Genomic DNA, 16,277 nt, shown 5'->3' with positions numbered 1-16,277 from the left:
TGGCAAGACTATATGTCCCCTTTACAGTTTCATAACAACAGACAGTGTTGCAAGTGGGGGGAAAAAGGAACTGGTCAGAGAAATAGTCTGATATTATTCACACCTCTTCATCGCTCCTTCCAAGTTCTCTCAGGAATCAATCCACCACATGGCTCTATGGCGATTGTGTTAGTTTAATTACTGAAAGGATGTTCACCTTAATTACAGAGATTCTGCTGCATTACGGACTTTAATAATATTTGATGATAATAACCAATCATTAAGCATATCTAGGTGTCATTTGCCAGCTGCCTAAGGCCTAGACTCTAATCTGGACCTGGATGACAGTAGCTCTACCGACTGTCATTCTTCCCCATCTAATCTGGGATTGATTTAGATGCCTGGGATCGCTGGGCGATCAGTGGCATTAATCAAAATATCGATTACCAATCAAGTAGAAAGGAAAACCTGCAGTACTGTTGGCCTTCAAAAGTCAGATTTATTTGAGCATCCCTGGCTGAGAAAATATCCAACTGAATAAAATGTGCGTATGTGTATTTTCTTACGGTTTCCATGGTAATTTTGTCTAAAGGGCGGATGAGATCAGAGCAGACGCACCTGAATGCCATATGTCAAACGCATGTGCGTTCTCATGGCAGTAAGCCCCCCCGGGATGCAGGCCAGGCAGGCGTTCTCTCCGTACTTGTTGGCTGCGTAGCATCCCAGCGCTATTGGACAGAAGCAGCCCAGTGCACCTGTATTGGCCGAAGCAAACAGCAATCACTTCCTGTTTAACTTTCAGGCAGTAAACCCTCAGACAGTTTCTGAGCCTCATGACACACTAACTGAACAAACATTGTTTTTTTGTGGCCTGACTTTTATTAAAATGTAGCCTAATATGTAAATATATTTTAAACAAATGCAGTTAATTCAACAGCCACACTGTTTAATTTAGCTGGTGTGGGTGACAATGGGAAGTGTCTTATATGCATAAGTTGCAGTAAATTAAATTAGCATTAGAAGTAAATTAACATTTTGGTCCCATAATTATGATGTGTGGCTTCGCTTTAAAATCAGCAAAGTGCAGCTTTGCTGATGTTTTCCTTCAACACTAGCAAGTGAGCATGGCCGTGAAGGTGGAACACATTACGATACTTCCACAGTACGGCTGGAAAATAGTATGGAGGATATTTTTTGCATTCTGCACGTTGCATACTAAAGAGTATGCTAGTACACAGGATCCAGCAGTGCTCTGAATCGGACACAGCCTAGGTGGACAGGCCAATCACGTCGCGCACTCACAGACTAAGCAATCGCCGCCGCAGGAGCACAGGCCGGAGCTCCATTCCCCGGTCTGCACGTTAGTCCCATAAGTCCCCGCCCCAGGCTGGTGGCTGATCACTGGGTTTGACATGTCAATCAAACTGCGCTGGCTGTCACTCAAACCACCTGTGGATTGCGCACAACAGACCAGTCACTTCCTGTGCCCCACATTGTGGAAAAACAGCAGAAAACTGGGTCGTTTTGTTGCGGTTTTTTCACTAATGCCAGTTTGTCAGAATGAAGTCTGTAGGTTGACATGTCATCTCCACTCCGAGCAAGTTGAATAATGACTAGGCAGTGTTTGCCTGTTTCACAGGGTTTGGTTATTATGGCAACAAAAATAAAAAGAATTACTCTGCTCCTGAAAAAATGGATGTGAGAAAATGAAGAAGAAAGCAGATGAGGGAAGAACTTGCGCCTCCAAGGTTGCAGGTTCAATTCCCAGCTGTTGTGCCCTTGAGCAAGCCACTTAGCCTGAATGCTTCAGTCAATATCCAACTGTATAAATGCACTGTGTGTAAAGAATGTAATCTGGGGTAGCTGCTCTGCATAAGAGTGTCTGCTAAATGTCTTAAATATAATATTAGACATAATTCACTGTATATAACTGAAATGATGGTAACTACACAATATTTCACACAGTTTTTTTTCATACTACTAATGTCACAGCTTAATTTTTTTTCACCACATATGCAATTAGCTCAGATACTAATTTCAGAGCAAGGCTATTCACTGATGTTCATACTGAAGGCCGTTTGTTCTAGCAGCTGTTGAACAGTCACATTGCTAAAGTCTGTGCACGTGACAGAATTCACGCTCAAACATTAAACACAGCCGCTTCGCTTAGGAAATGCAGTCTGTAGGCTCAGAGGGGCCGCAACACAACCAGACTATAAATGCTTTATTTCAGATTGAAATATGTGCAATGCTTCTGTCGTAGCACTTGATCAGATCGCACTTCTTGCTGCACGCAATAGGGCTAATAAAACTGAGGTCGGATGTGGCCCACTGCTGATTCTGCAGGCTTCAGGAAGTGGAGGTGCCCTGTTCGCCTGTTCAGCGCTGCCGTTGCAACAAGCTAACTTTCACAGCTTAGTTTCGCCATCGCATCTCATCAGTTACGCTGCACCCAAAGCTCACACAGGGCTAAGAGTGCTCCTGTGCATTAGAACACCAAGCACCTTAGTACAAAGAATTAGGCTACTTCAGAAGAACACTATTAGGCTATTTCAGAAGTGGTTAGAACTGTACCTAATATACAGATTCTTCACAGACATACAATTCTTTGCTGTAACTTGCTGTAAAAGCACAGTATATCTTTTACAAATTCAGTTAAAACATTTTTTTTTAAAGAAATAACACATTTTTCATTGATGTACAGTAATACTCAGACAGAACAGACATTGCATGTTTTGAATCCCACCACTGCTGAGAAGTGGGGGGAAAAAAAAGTCTCCTACCTTCTCACATGGAAAACGATGTTGTCAAAAGCTTCGGCAGCTTTGCAAATGTCCCTGTAAATGCCCTCTGTGCTAACGTGCAACAGAACAAACGCTAAAGTTGTGCCTTGAAAAGGAAGAAATAAATGTCGCGAACGGCGAGCTCGGGAAGAGAGAAGCCTTTACTTACCAACCGCATCTGTCGCTCTGACCTCCTTCAGATCGGAATCAGCCCTATCAACAGGAAGTTGAGACACACGTCAAAGCCGTCAAAGCCACACAGCATCTGTCACGGGTGCACACTGTTTCTTTTCTCACACTCACACACACACACACACAACTTAATAACCAGAACAAGTCATTCAGATCATTCTAGCGTGTCACCTCGCACGTTGCAATGAACAGCATAAAAGTGTTCCTTTTCTGATAGTCGTGAGAACAGTATTTATATTATGTCTGAATTTGTATTTTGTATTTGTTGTTTTTAATGTACCTGCCCAGGGACTACAGTTGAAAATTAGCCATGCTGGCTAAACTAGCACATTTACAGAAATGTTTATTAATGAGCACTGTCCCTGTATAAATAAACTGAATAAAGTAAAGTAAACAGGATGGCAGTGAAAGCAGGTTATTTAACCCATCTAAGCTGGTCATTTCAGCAGCTGCCGAGCATCCAGCCGTGTCCGACCCTGAGCTCGAAACACCTGGAGATCTCTGCCTGTACTACATCTCCCAGCAAGCTGTTCCTCATCCCAATGACTGTACCAACAAAACAAAAAACCTCAAGCTATCAGTGGAAAATTTACCTCCTAACTAATTTTCGTCATTGTTCCTCCTCCCAAAAATTAGCTGACTGAACTAATCTTTAAGTATTTTTAGTCTACTTTGTTATCTAGGGCTGCGATTAATGGATACTGTTATAAGAAACTAAAATGTGTGTGTGTGTGTGAGGGGGGAGGGGGGGTGTTAGTGCAGTAGTGAGAAAGGAGTGATGAGTTGATCAAACGCATGAGATCATCAAAGAGCATGCACTCCAAATTGCATCATTAAAGCACAGCGAAACCTGTGAGCGGGTTCTGAGAATCATGATGCTTGCACGTCTGTCCCGGCCTCAGGCACAGATCGTCGAGTCATGCGTTTCCCCAACCCGTGACCGCCAATCCATTTAACAGCAAGATAGTTCCCTTTAGGCAGTTAAAAAAATTGATTTCAGTTTTAGTGTATGTTTGTGATTGGCCCAGACTGTTTTGCAAGATATTTTAGATATTTCCAGAAGTTTCCAAAAGCCTGCTGGCGTTATAAGGGCCGGTGTAGGGCCATTCACAGGTTCAAGGTTTAACGCAGTAAAACACACATCACATGACAGTCCAAAGCAGCCTGTATAGCAAACTGCCACTTTAAGGCATCTTCTAGAACATCAGTAATGTGAAAATGATAGCACTGTCCTTAAATTCATCTCAGCATTACATCTGTAAAAAGATATACCCTAATCTACGTGCAAGTGTGACAACAAATCACTAATGAACTCCAGTGACATTTCTCACAACACTCCAGACCAGGGGTCAGAACTAAAGTCCCAGGGGGCCGCAGTGTCTGTGGGGTTTTTGTGGTTTCTGTTCAATCAGCTGCCAATTAAGGCCTTGAGAACAAGGCGTGTGGATTTCTAAGCCAATCAGTGACTTAAATGAACCACTTGTGCCGAAAACAATGTGAAAACCTGCAGACCCTGCGGCCTTCCAGGACTGGAGTTAAACCTGCAGACACAGCGCCCCCTCCAGGACTGGAGTTAAACCTGCAGACGCTGCGGCCCTCCAGGACTGGAGTTAAACCTGCAGACCCTGCGGCCCTCCAGGACTGGAGTTAAACCTGCAGACCCTGCGGCCCTCCAGGACTGGAGTTAAACCTGCAGACACTGCGGCCCTCCAGGACTGGAGTTAAACCTGCAGACCCTGCGGCCCTCCAGGACTGGAGTTAAACCTGCAGACGCTGCGGCCCTCCAGGACTGGAGTTAAACCTGCAGACCCTGCGGCCCTCCAGGACTGAAGTTAAACCTGCAGACCCTGCGGCCCTCCAGGACTGAAGTTAAACCTGCAGACCCTGCGGCCCTCCGGGACTGGAGTTAAACCTGCAGACACTGCGGCCCTCCAGGACTGGAGTTAAAGCCTCAGACACTGGCGGGTTGGAGTTCCTGCAGATCAGCTGGCCCTCCAAGGACTGAGTAACCAAGTGCGGTGATGGAGTTAACTAGACCTCCATCAGTGAAATTAAATGAACCACTTGTCCGGACTGTGAGAAACCTGCAGACCCTGCGGCCTCCAGGACTGGAGTTAAACCTGCAGACCAGGCCCTCCAGGACTGGAGTTAAACCTGCAGACCCCCTGCGGCCCTCCAGGACTGGAGTTAAACCTGCAGCCCCTGCGGCCCTCCAGGACTGGAGTTAAACCTGCAGACCCCCTGCGGCCCTCCAGTACTGGAGTTAAACCTGCAGACCCTGCGGCCTCCAGGACTGAAGTTAAACCGCAGACCCTGCGGCCCTCCAGGACTGAAGTTAAACCTGCAGACCCTGCGGCCCTCCGGGACTGGAGTTAAACCTGCAGACACTGCGGCCCTCCAGGACTGGAGTTAAACCTGCCTGTTACTCAAATCATGGTCTTCAAGGGCAGAGAACCGCTGGTTTTGCACCCTCCCTTTACCTGGGAGAAAAGAAAACCAGGATTTGAGGGCCAGATTTCAGTATCAATGCTCTAGACTCAAAGAAAAACCAGAGAATGGCGTTTTAAGTTTTTTACATTTTTATTCTTTATTATTAATGTCATGTACAATAGATTTGTATAATGTGTGAATGTGTCCATGGGATGATGTGCATGGTCACCCTGGACAGGCCAAATAATTACGTGCCAATGGCTGCCTTGTTAAAAAAACAAGACCGATACTTGCTCTGCTCCTGCAAAAAATCTTAGCCGGGGAAAAAAAGGCCTAATGTGTCATTTATCCTGTCAGAAGAACATCATGAACAGCTCAGGCAGTGCATTTTTCAGATTCCCAATGGTGCTGTGGTGACCAGGCATGACTAATCGATTCAGATTCCCGGGGCATCCATCCCTATGCTGCTCTCCCCTGGACATCGGTGGAAGCCTTATCGGCTGCTTCTGCCTTGGCTCCGCCGGCGGCCTCCGCCATCATGCGTCTGTGCTCCTTGCGCCTTTTCTGAAGCTCGTTGAAAACCTGGCGGGAGAAAGAGGCTCCTTAGGACAGCAGTTCCCAAAGCCGCCAAAGTCAACCAACCACTAAATGAGGCAACCAACCACTATACGAGCCAACGAGCCACTTAACGAGCCAACCAGCCACTTAACAAGCTAACCAGCCACTTAACGAGCCAACCAGCCACTTAACAAGCTAACCAGCCACTTAACGAGCCAACCAGCCACTTAACAAGCCAACGAGCCACTTAACGAGCCAACCAGCCACTTAACAAGCCAACGAGCCACTTAACGAGCCAACCAGCCACTTAACAAGCTAACCAGCCACTTAACGAGCCAACCAGCCACTTAACAAGCTAACCAGCCACTTAACGAGCCAACCAGCCACTTAACGAGCCAACCAGCCACTTAACAAGCCAACGAGCCACTTAACGAGCCAACCAGCCACTTAACAAGCTAACCAGCCACTTAACGAGCCAACCAGCCACTTAACGAGCCAACCAGCCACTTAACGAGCCAACCAGCCACTTAACGAGCTAACGAGCCACTTAACGAGCCAACCAGCCACTTAACAAGCTAACCAGCCACTTAACGAGCCAACCAGCCACTTAACGAGCTAACAAGCCACTTAACAAGCTAACCAGCCACTTAACGAGCCAAACAGCCACTTAACAAGCTAACCAGCCACTTAACGAGCTAACGAGCCACCTTCGCAACCAATTCCCAAGAAACAAGGTGAGACAAGTCATCTCTAATAAACAGCTTTAATAAAACCAGCAGACCCTGTGGCTCTCTGGGACCAAGGTTTGGGACCACAGCAGACCCTGTGGCTCAACAGGACCACAGTTGAGGACCCCAGGTCGAAAGATCCCCTTCACCAGTCAACAGGGTTGACCCCCAAATCAGATGGTAAGCATGTTTCACAGGTCAAAGTCATAGGGCTGGTAATCTGTGGTTGAGTGGCACAGGGGGGATTCTGAGGTGGGTGGGAGCGGGAAGGTTCGGGGAGGGGAGGTTGTGGCGGCCCGTACCCGGATGCAGAGGGCCTTCTTGGCGAGCCAGCGGTGGGTGACGCGTCTGTAGTACTCCGGGGGGAAGGCGTAGGCGATCCCGAGCTGCGTGCAGACGCTCTCGAACACGTCGTACCGCGTGCTCCGCAGGTTCTTCAGCATCTTCTTCCTGCGGTCCACGCTCATCAGCATCCGCCGCTTGTTGGCCTTGTCCTGCCGCAAAAAAAACCCGCCAGAGGGTTCTCACGCGTTACATTACATTCATTTAGCGGACGCCCTAATCCACAGTGATTTACCTCGCGGGAGAAACAGATGGAAATTCACTCATGCAATTTAGCTGAAGTGCCTCCCCTGGGAGTCAAGCACGCAACCCCTTAGGAGCACAGTCCTCTAACCACTACGCTACACTGCCAGATGAACACTTCTACATTTCAATCACCGAGCAAGTGACACAACTAATGTTTTTTTCATTTTCTTGGATGTATAATCCATTTAAGCAATAGAGAATCAGGTCTTTTCTCAAGGGTAAAGTGGCAGTGTCATTCATACCTGGGATTCGCACCCGCAACCCCGATAGCTGCCAAAACCGTCCCTGAACCGTTATGTCACTCTGCCATCACTCTGACACATCGAACACGACAATTTAAGAATTCAAACGAAAATCTCCAGGAACAAATTATACAAGCGGACTTGGCAGCATGACAATTCCTAGCCAAGCCCACTAGTATATCAGCCATTCCGGATTTTCCATGGATTAGCTTTTCACGCATGTTTAAAGCTTATTTAATGAGATACTGAGCTCAACAATTGGACTCAAAATCCCTACATTACTTGTCATGTTAACAGCAGGCTAACAGTTGCCAGTTACCTTCAGAATCTGTGACACCTAGTCCTAACATCTAGAACATTTCAGGGATAATGTGACCCTGAAAAGTCACTGAATGGGTAGCATTACTGGGAAGGAAACTCATTCAGATGAATTGGCACAGGGCTCCCGTCCGTTTGCTGATGTATCTGAAATGGAGTCACCTTGTGACACAGTCATGAGTAACGCACAGTCTGCCCTGTTCACAAAGCTAGCACGAGCACAAGCTGCTTTTTTTTTTGGACGGGACTCAATGTGAAAGAGAGACTGGCTGTGGTTTTCACCTCAGTCCTCACCTTCGGGTGCTGCTGCAAGTGCTCCTGATAGTTTCGGATTCTAGCTGTCAGAACGGCCACTGAAAGAAAGCAGACGCACATCGCATTACCGTACATTACATTATGTTCTGTTAGCTCTTCCCCAACATAAATGGACTGCATTTATATAGCGCTTTTATCCAAAGCGCTTTACAATTGATGCCTCTCATTCGCCAGAGCAGTTAGGGGTTAGGTGTCTTGCTCAAGGACACTTCAACACGCCCAGGGCGGGGTTTGAACCGGAAACCCTCCGACTGCCAGACAATCGGTCTTACCTCCTGAGCTATGTCGCCCCCATACAGTGCAGGAGAAACACAACTGCATTCACCCGATTCAATACGAGGAATAGCACCAGACCTGGCTACCAACACCCCCAGCTCAGCAACGACATTGAAGCACTAACGCAAGTGCTTTTGGAAGATGGAGCATCACAAAAGATGCAACATCGCCAACAGCAAGCTAACTACGCTAACTAAGCATCAAAACACAAATACGAAATACACGCAGACTAAATCTATAATAAGCCCAAAGACACTAAGCATAAAACTGTAAAAAAAATACCTATAATCATGCAAATACAAGGGTACAAAAGGAGAGAGTATTATGGGGTGGGGATGGGAAGGGAACCAAGGTGCAGTCTGAAGAGGTGGGTCTTCAGCCCGCCACTAGGAGGCGGTACAGCTATCGGCTACAGGCCGACTGGCGGCAGGCGTCTCTTCCTCGCAATGCGGCGCTTCCTCGTTTACTCTCCGCTGGCGAACGGGAACGTACCCTTCACCGCGAGCGAGCTGCTGTCGTTCTCGTGCAGACGGACTTTAGCCACCAGCTGCTCCTCCTTCAGACGCAGTTTCTCCTTCTGCGGAGAGAACGGAAAAATAGCTCATCTGGGCACATATTCGCACACAATGGCCGTTTCAGCCCCAAACAAAGGAGATAGAGCATATTCACAGGTGCGTTCAGGTTGTGGAAGTTAACAGAAACAGTAGCAGAAAGAACAGGGAGGGAAGACTACTGAGTAACTACAGGACTTACATGGCTCGCCAGGTCCAAGGTTAAAAGCCTTCTGACCACATCATCCGTCCTGCAAACAGGATTCAATGTAAACTGAAGTGAGCAAACGACGTGTGGCAGAGGATCTGAAGACATTCTGGGCTGATATTGCAGTTCAGCCCGACAGTAGCTGTAATGGAACTTGGGCAAAATGACTCAACATATAAATGGACTGCATTTATATAGCGCTTTTATCCAAAGCGCTTTACAATTGATGCCTCTCATTCACCAGAGCAGTTAGGGGTTAGGTGTCTTGCTCAAGGACACTTTGACACGCCCAGGGCAGGGTTTGAACCGGCAACCCTCCGACTGCCAGACAATCGGTCTTACCTCCTGAGCTATGTCACCACATATATATATAAGCAGAGAGACTCTGGGTGCAAAAGCTGAGCTTGTTGGCACGGCTCGGTGACAATGGCTTACACTTCAATGGAACCGTTTATTATTTTGAGGGAGTGATGCTGCTGGCGTAAGTCATTATTTCACAATAAGGACGTTAATCCTTTGAGATGCTAGGTTGTACCCTCAAGCCTCTCTCTCACAATATTCAGCTGTCTCAAGAAATACGCAAGTCATTACCTCCAGATAAGGATATTATCACCCAACAAATATACTACGCTATAGAGATATGCAATCATCTCAACATTATCTTTTCCCCCTCAGGGTAAACGCTTGTTCTTCCATTTTCCCCACCATACTGGGGGCGAGAGATGAGAAGTGAACGAGTGAAGAGACGGTCTGCGCAGTCTGTGCAGCCGGACATACATCTGCGCCTGAGGGACTGCAGCGTACTCCTTCTTCAGCATGGCTGCAGGCAGGTCGTCCAGCTGACTCTGACGAGCATCTTGAAATAAAATAAAGAAAATCAACATCATAAAATCCCTGACTATCTTTGAGCCTCAAAAACCTACAGTCTTCAGTTTGCATCACACAACTTTTATTATTTTCTAATATAATTTTATTATTGTTTTTTCAACAAACTCTCAATTTATGCAATTCGGGCTGAGTGACCTTAAACTGAGTGATGCTGAAATCCGACAGCAAGATCTAAAGAGTATGTATTTAGGAAACCGGAATTCTGGGATGTTGGCATGGTAACCATCAGGAAGGACACACCTTTTTTTCCAGCTTCTGCATAGCTCCTCACTGGCTGGACAGACAAGCTCCGCCCACCTGCTGGAGGAACAGAGTCATGAGAGAGTAAAGAAGCCAGGGACAGGTATGGAGTCCAGACCAGGCCAGGGCCCCAGCATCTCCCCCAGGACGGGACAGCTTCAGTCAGCTGGGAGAAAAGCATCTTATCGCACACCAGCGAGCCCTGCTGGTCAGCCGGACACCTGCACGTCTGTCTGTTGAGCCACACAGGAAATGCCGCTCGCCAAAATGTACACATGAAGAATCCAGTCACTCAATTCCAGTAAGCGGGTGCAGTCAAGCCCTCCTTCAGGACTGGACTAGACCGGATAATACTGACCTTGAAATAAGTGTGACTATTTTCTCTACTTTCCTTAAATAATTCAAAGAAGGAAAAAAATCATTTTTTGGATCATTTGTGCCACTACCTTACCGTCTATACTAGCACTCAGTGATGAGATGGCAATGGCATGCTAATAGGGTGTGTACTCTCCCATTAAATATGAGGGAAAGCAGAACAGAACACTACCCCAGTGCTTCTGTAGGGTGTGTTCGTCTACTGGTACCAGTCACGATGGAAGTGATGATAATTGGTCAAAAGACATTGTACAAGACAAGTTTATAGTTTGTTTTTGTATTTTTTTCCATATTTCATACATTTATTCATTATAATTTCACGATTATGTTCCAGCTCCTGCCTTCCTCAAGGTTTGGGAATGACACAAAAATCATCAGTTGCATACAAAGTAGTGACAAACCCAACAATAACTGTTAAAACTACACATTTTCCTTCACTGATGAAAACACTGAAACCCTGACTCTCATGTAACCCTAATTAAAACAACAGATTCACGCTTTTCAAAAGACAACTGACAAACAGCACCCTGGTATTTGAGGTGGAAGATCAAATAAAGAAGAATGGAAAATGACTCTAAATTTGTGTGTGGGTCTCTTCTGGCCCACAGGAAACAGAAAGAGCAAACCTAAATAAACAGGTTCTTTCAGGCTGTGGGGGGGGGGGGGGGTTGAGCTAGCGGACTGAGGAGGGGTGAGCTAGTTGGCTGTGGGAAGGTGAGCTAGCCGGCTGTGGGGGGGGACCTAGCGCTGTGGGGGGTGAGCTAGCCGACTGAGGAGGGTGAGCTAGCCGGCTGTGGGGGGTGAGCTAGCCGGCTGTGGGGGGGGGGTGACCTAGCCGGCTGTGTGGGGGTGAGCTAGCCGACTGAGGAGGGGTGAGCTAGCCGGCTGTGGGGGGGTGAGCTAGCCGGCTGTGGGGGGTGAGCTAGCCGGCTGTGTGGGGGGTGAGCTAGCCGGCTGTGGGGGGGTGAGCTAGCTGGATGTGGAAGGTGAGCTAGCCGGATGTGGGGGGTGAGCTAGCCGGATGTGGGGGGGTGAGCTAGCCGGCTGTGGGGGGGTGAGCTAGCCGGCTGTGGAGGGGTGAGCTAGCCGGCTGTGGGGGGTGAGCTAGCCGGCTGTGGGGGGGTGAGCTAGCCGGCTGTGGAGGGGTGAGCTAGCCGGCTGTGGGGGGGTGAGCTAGCCGGCTGTGGAGGGGTGAGCTAGCTGGCTGTGTGGGGGTGAGCTGGCCGGCTGTGGGGGGTGAGCTAGCCGGCTGTGGGGGGTGAGCTAGCCGGCTGTGGAGGGGTGAGCTAGCCGGCTGTGGGGGGTGAGCTAGCCGGCTGTGGAGGGTGAGCTAGCCGGCTGTGGGGAGTGAGCTAGCCGGCTGTGGAGGGTGAGCTAGCTGGCTGTGGAGGGTGAGCTAGCCGGCTGTGGGGGGTGAGCTAGCGCTGTGGAGGGGTGAGCTAGCCGGCTGTGGGGGAGGTGAGCTAGCCGCTGTGGAGGGTGAGCTAGCTGGCTGTGTGGGGGTGAGCTGGCCGGCTGTGGGGGGTGAGCTAGCCGGCTGTGGGGGGTGAGCTAGCCGGCCGTGGAGGGTGAGCTAGCCGGCTGTGGAGGGTGAGCTAGCCGGCTGTGGAGGGTGAGCTAGCCGGCTGTGGAGGGTGAGCTAGCCGGCTGTGAGGGGTGAGCTAGCCGGCTGTGGAGGGGTGAGTAGCGGCTGTGGAGGGGTGAGCTAGCCGGCTGTGGAGGGGTGAGCTAGCCGGCTGTGGAGGGGAGAGCTAGCTGGCTGTGGAGGGGTGAGCTAGCCGGCTGTGGGGGGGGGTGAGCTAGCCGGCTGTGGGGGGTGAGCTAGCCGACTGTGGGCTTTGAGCTCTGCTTCGCTGCGGTGAGAAAAAGCAGCAGCTGACGTTAGCGCTGAGGTGAGGAGGCGGGGGAAACGACGCGTTCCCCACATCCTCTCGCAGGAGCGCACTCAAAACGATCTCCTTCCCACCACACTCTACCTCCGTCGCTCTTTTCCATTCACAAAGCATGCCAATTTTTTCTTTTTTGTTCCTTTTTTTTTAGTGTTTTGGCTGAAATGTTCCATTGCAACACACATCCTTCTGTCAAAAAAAAGGCCATTTCCTCCCAAAATGAGTTTGTGACAGACGTGTTGCCACACCGCTGGTGATGATTCACAGCCGACTCAATATGAATCTGCAGCCATAACCACGAAGGAAATTAAAAATACCAGCAATTCATATTTGAATAGCTTCTGAGTTTTATGACTGTCGTACATCATAAGCACTTCGAGAAGAAATATACTGAAAGGCAACAAGGGCCACCAGAATGTGAAAGATCCTTCTGACTTTCAAATGCACAGCCAGCCACATGACAGCTAAGCAACTCTGCAACATAGCCTATACCAGGGCTGGCTGACGCTGCTCCTGGAGATCTACCGTCCTGTAGGGTTTCACTCCAACCCTAACAAAGCACACCTCACTCAATGGCTAGAGCAGGGCTGCCCAACCCTGTTTCCGAAGATCTACCATGCTGAAGGTTTTCACTCCAACCCTAACAAAACACACCTCACTCAACAGCTAGAGATCTTGTTGAGCTGCTAATTAGTAGAATCAGGTGTTGCAAATTAGCGCACTCAAAACGAGCAAAGACACCAAAGACATAATGTACAAGTGCACAACATCAGTGTCGCACTCCCAGCTGTCACTGTTGCCCACCCCTGTCTTCCTGTGGTTTAGTCTTCCTGAAGCATCTCTGTTAAAAAAAACTGCCACTCTGCTAACACCATTAAAATGTGGGTGTGAGAATACAAGCAGCAACAGTTTCAAAATGTTTGTGCAATTTAAACACAAAAACGTTTGACACTCAACTACACAGTTTTTTTTTAATTTACCCAAAGCGTTTGACACCGTGTACCACGCAATTATGATGAACAGGCTCCACATCATTGGACAAAGCAGTAGGCTGGTTTGAAAACTATGTCAGACAGGACAGCGTTCTTTCTGATGGTCAGAAATCATCCTCCAAGTTCATTTTCCGAGGAGTTCCCCAAGGATCTAGTCTTGGTCCAGTCTTTTTACTGTTTATATAAATCACATTGATTCAATTGTTCAAAAATAAAATAAAATAAAATAAAAAATTTAAGTTTAAGGTTAAATTGGGTTTTTAATTTAGAAATAAGTCGTGTTTTAATTTTGTCACAAGAAAAAGACAGGTTGTAACTGCATGTAATCCCTGTGATTGACTATGGTGATATTCTTCAAATGCATGCCTCTGCTAACACTCTTCAGACTACAGACACAGTCTACCAAGGAGCTTTAAGTTTTACTTTAAATGCTAAATCCCTCACACGTCTCTGTCATCTGTATGAAAGGACAGGCATGACCTTTTTACAAGACCACAAGTGGTTTCACTGGCTCATTTCTATTTACAAAGGCAACATAGGGTAACTGCCTGGACATTTGAATTGCCTTTAATTGAAAGACGTGTTCTTATAACCTGCACTCTCAGAACTGGCCACTTTGCTCTGTCCCCTCGCCCTTCCACAGAATTTTGGAGGAGTTACGTTTATATGAATCTACACAGAAGCACTTAGTGAGGACATCGAAATTATACACTTGCATGCGCTTACATTTATGAATATTGTCAAGCGAGGAAATACATTAATAACGTGTGGAAAATCTGGCCAGGTCACACAGCACAGGCAGAGATTCTCTGCGAGTTCACGTCCAGGCTTGATGCAGTGCTCGATACTCTCTAGTCCAGCGGTCTCCGACCCTGGTCCTGGACAGCTACAGGGTCTGCTGGTTTTTGTTTTCCCCTTAAAATCAGCACCCAATTGAGACCCAAGACACCAGGTGAGTTAACTGTGTAATCAACTGCTCTAATTGATTCATGAAGTGCAGAGTCACTATGAAAACCAGCAGACCCTGTAGCTCTCCATGACCAGGGTTGGAGACCACTGCTGTAGGCTGTAGGTAACTGGCAACCTTAAATGAACTGAATATATTCCTGTGTTCTAGATGGGTTGAATGGCCTGTTCTCCTCTTTATGTATTCTTATGTTCTTACACTACATGGTCAAAAGGATGGCCTGACATCCAACATCTCATCCAAAAATTATGGGCACTGATGTGGAGTTGGTCCACCCTTTGCTGCTATAACAACCTCCACTCTTCTGGGAAGGCTTTAAGTTAGATATTGTAGCATTGCTACAGGGATTTGCTTCCATTCAGCCAGAAGAGCATTAGTGAGGTTGTGCACAGATTGAGCAATTAGGCCTGGCTCACAGTTGGCTTTCCAAGTGATCCCAAAGGTGTTGGATGGGGTTGAGTTCAGGGCACTGTGTAGGCCAGTCAAGTTTTTCCACAGCATTCAAAATCATTTCTATATGGACCTCGCTGCGTGCCCAGGGGTACTGTTATGCTGAAAAAGGAAAGAGTCTTGCCCAAACTGTTTGGGAAATACCTATAATTTGTCTAGAATTTGAATGTATTTAGATTTCATTTCACTGGAGCTAAAGAGCGTAGCCCAAACCATGAAAAACAGCCCCAGTCCAAGGGGTGTACAGATACTTTTGGTCATATAGTGTATGTTCTAGATGGGCTGAATGGCCTGTTCTCCTAATTGTGTATTCCTATGTTCTTATGTTCTAGATGGGCGAAATTAACAGTTTTTTGCTACCAGAACTGGTCTACCAATCCCATCTCCAGGATACTGTTTTTGAGTTGCGGGGACTCGAGAAAACGGAGAGAATCCTAAAAGAATAACGTTACACTTGATTACTCGTGAGAGAATTTCAGTGCGATATAATCTTTAATATAGTGTTAAAGTATGTGAGAGATCCGGCTACCGTGACAGGCTAATATGGATACTTATCTATGAATCGGTGTAGTGATTGTTAATAATGAAACGTGGCTCTGAAAAAATTCGACTTATGTTTTCAAACAAATTTGCACAGTCGTGTTACAAGCTCGCAAGCATTAGCCATCATTACCTAGCTAGCTATTAGCTACTAACGCCAGCCAGTCAGCTAACCAGCTAACATGATATGAAGGACAAGGACGTTCCCCGATTTTCGTTAACCGGAAAAACTTCGTATTCTGAACAAGTTAGACTCACCTTTCAGCTCTTCAGCGTTTGAAGCCCACCTGTCACTGATATTAGTTGATAAAGGTCGCACAGCGGGACGAACATGTTTTGACACAAGTGCCGAACAGGTTTGCTTCCCACCAGACACCACGCAGCTCTCACGCGCAGCAAAAGACGCGGATTTCAGAGCGCATCTTACAAACATCCTGATACAAAGCCTATATTGTGCGAATACTATTATCTATTTTGTTGGCTATCTTATTTTAATTCGCAGATACGTGTGTGTGATTTCAAGAATGTCATGTCTCTTTCTCACAAGGGGCTCGCCATTTTTACTAGACATTACTAGCAGGAACAGACAGGCGTGTGTCACGGTCTCAAGGAATATGAATCAATTCCAGATCTGCTCTCTGTAGGTAGCTGGCGGACAGAAGTGACAGCCTCAATCATACCAATAATGTTTATGATGTGCTGTAATTATAATCTGAAGAAGTAATTCACCGAATGGAAGGAAATGTCAGAAGGTCTTCTGCATGTCCA

General features: G+C 47.3%; 1 protein-coding gene across 5 annotated transcripts; it reads right to left on the bottom strand.

Annotated features, from left to right (window-relative positions):
• Nucleotides 1–5,515: 5,515 nt before the first annotated feature.
• On the bottom strand, nucleotides 5,516–16,109 carry mrps15 (mitochondrial ribosomal protein S15). Of its 5 annotated transcripts, none has more exons than XM_064348401.1 (8): nucleotides 15,768–16,109; nucleotides 10,297–10,353; nucleotides 9,874–10,024; nucleotides 9,163–9,211; nucleotides 8,902–8,986; nucleotides 8,101–8,171; nucleotides 6,973–7,164; nucleotides 5,516–5,966 (listed from the first exon to the last, which is right to left on the bottom strand). In XM_064348401.1, exons 1-8 carry the CDS (start codon nucleotides 15,940–15,942, stop codon nucleotides 5,844–5,846), a joined length of 903 nt encoding a protein of 300 aa, XP_064204471.1. In that variant the 5' UTR covers nucleotides 15,943–16,109; the 3' UTR covers nucleotides 5,516–5,843. The 5 variants fall into 5 exon arrangements, with proteins under 5 accessions (XP_064204471.1, XP_064204387.1, XP_064204541.1 ...); XM_064348317.1 differs by having other exon boundaries at nucleotides 10,297–10,356; nucleotides 15,768–16,107; XM_064348471.1 differs by having other exon boundaries at nucleotides 8,113–8,171; nucleotides 10,297–10,356; nucleotides 15,768–16,104.
• Between the last annotated feature and the right edge of the window lie 168 nt (nucleotides 16,110–16,277).

Source organism: Anguilla rostrata, chromosome 1 (genome assembly GCF_018555375.3).
Source record: "Anguilla rostrata isolate EN2019 chromosome 1, ASM1855537v3, whole genome shotgun sequence".
Lineage (NCBI taxonomy): Eukaryota > Metazoa > Chordata > Actinopteri > Anguilliformes > Anguillidae > Anguilla > Anguilla rostrata.
This window is presented reverse-complemented; position numbering and strand designations above follow the sequence as displayed.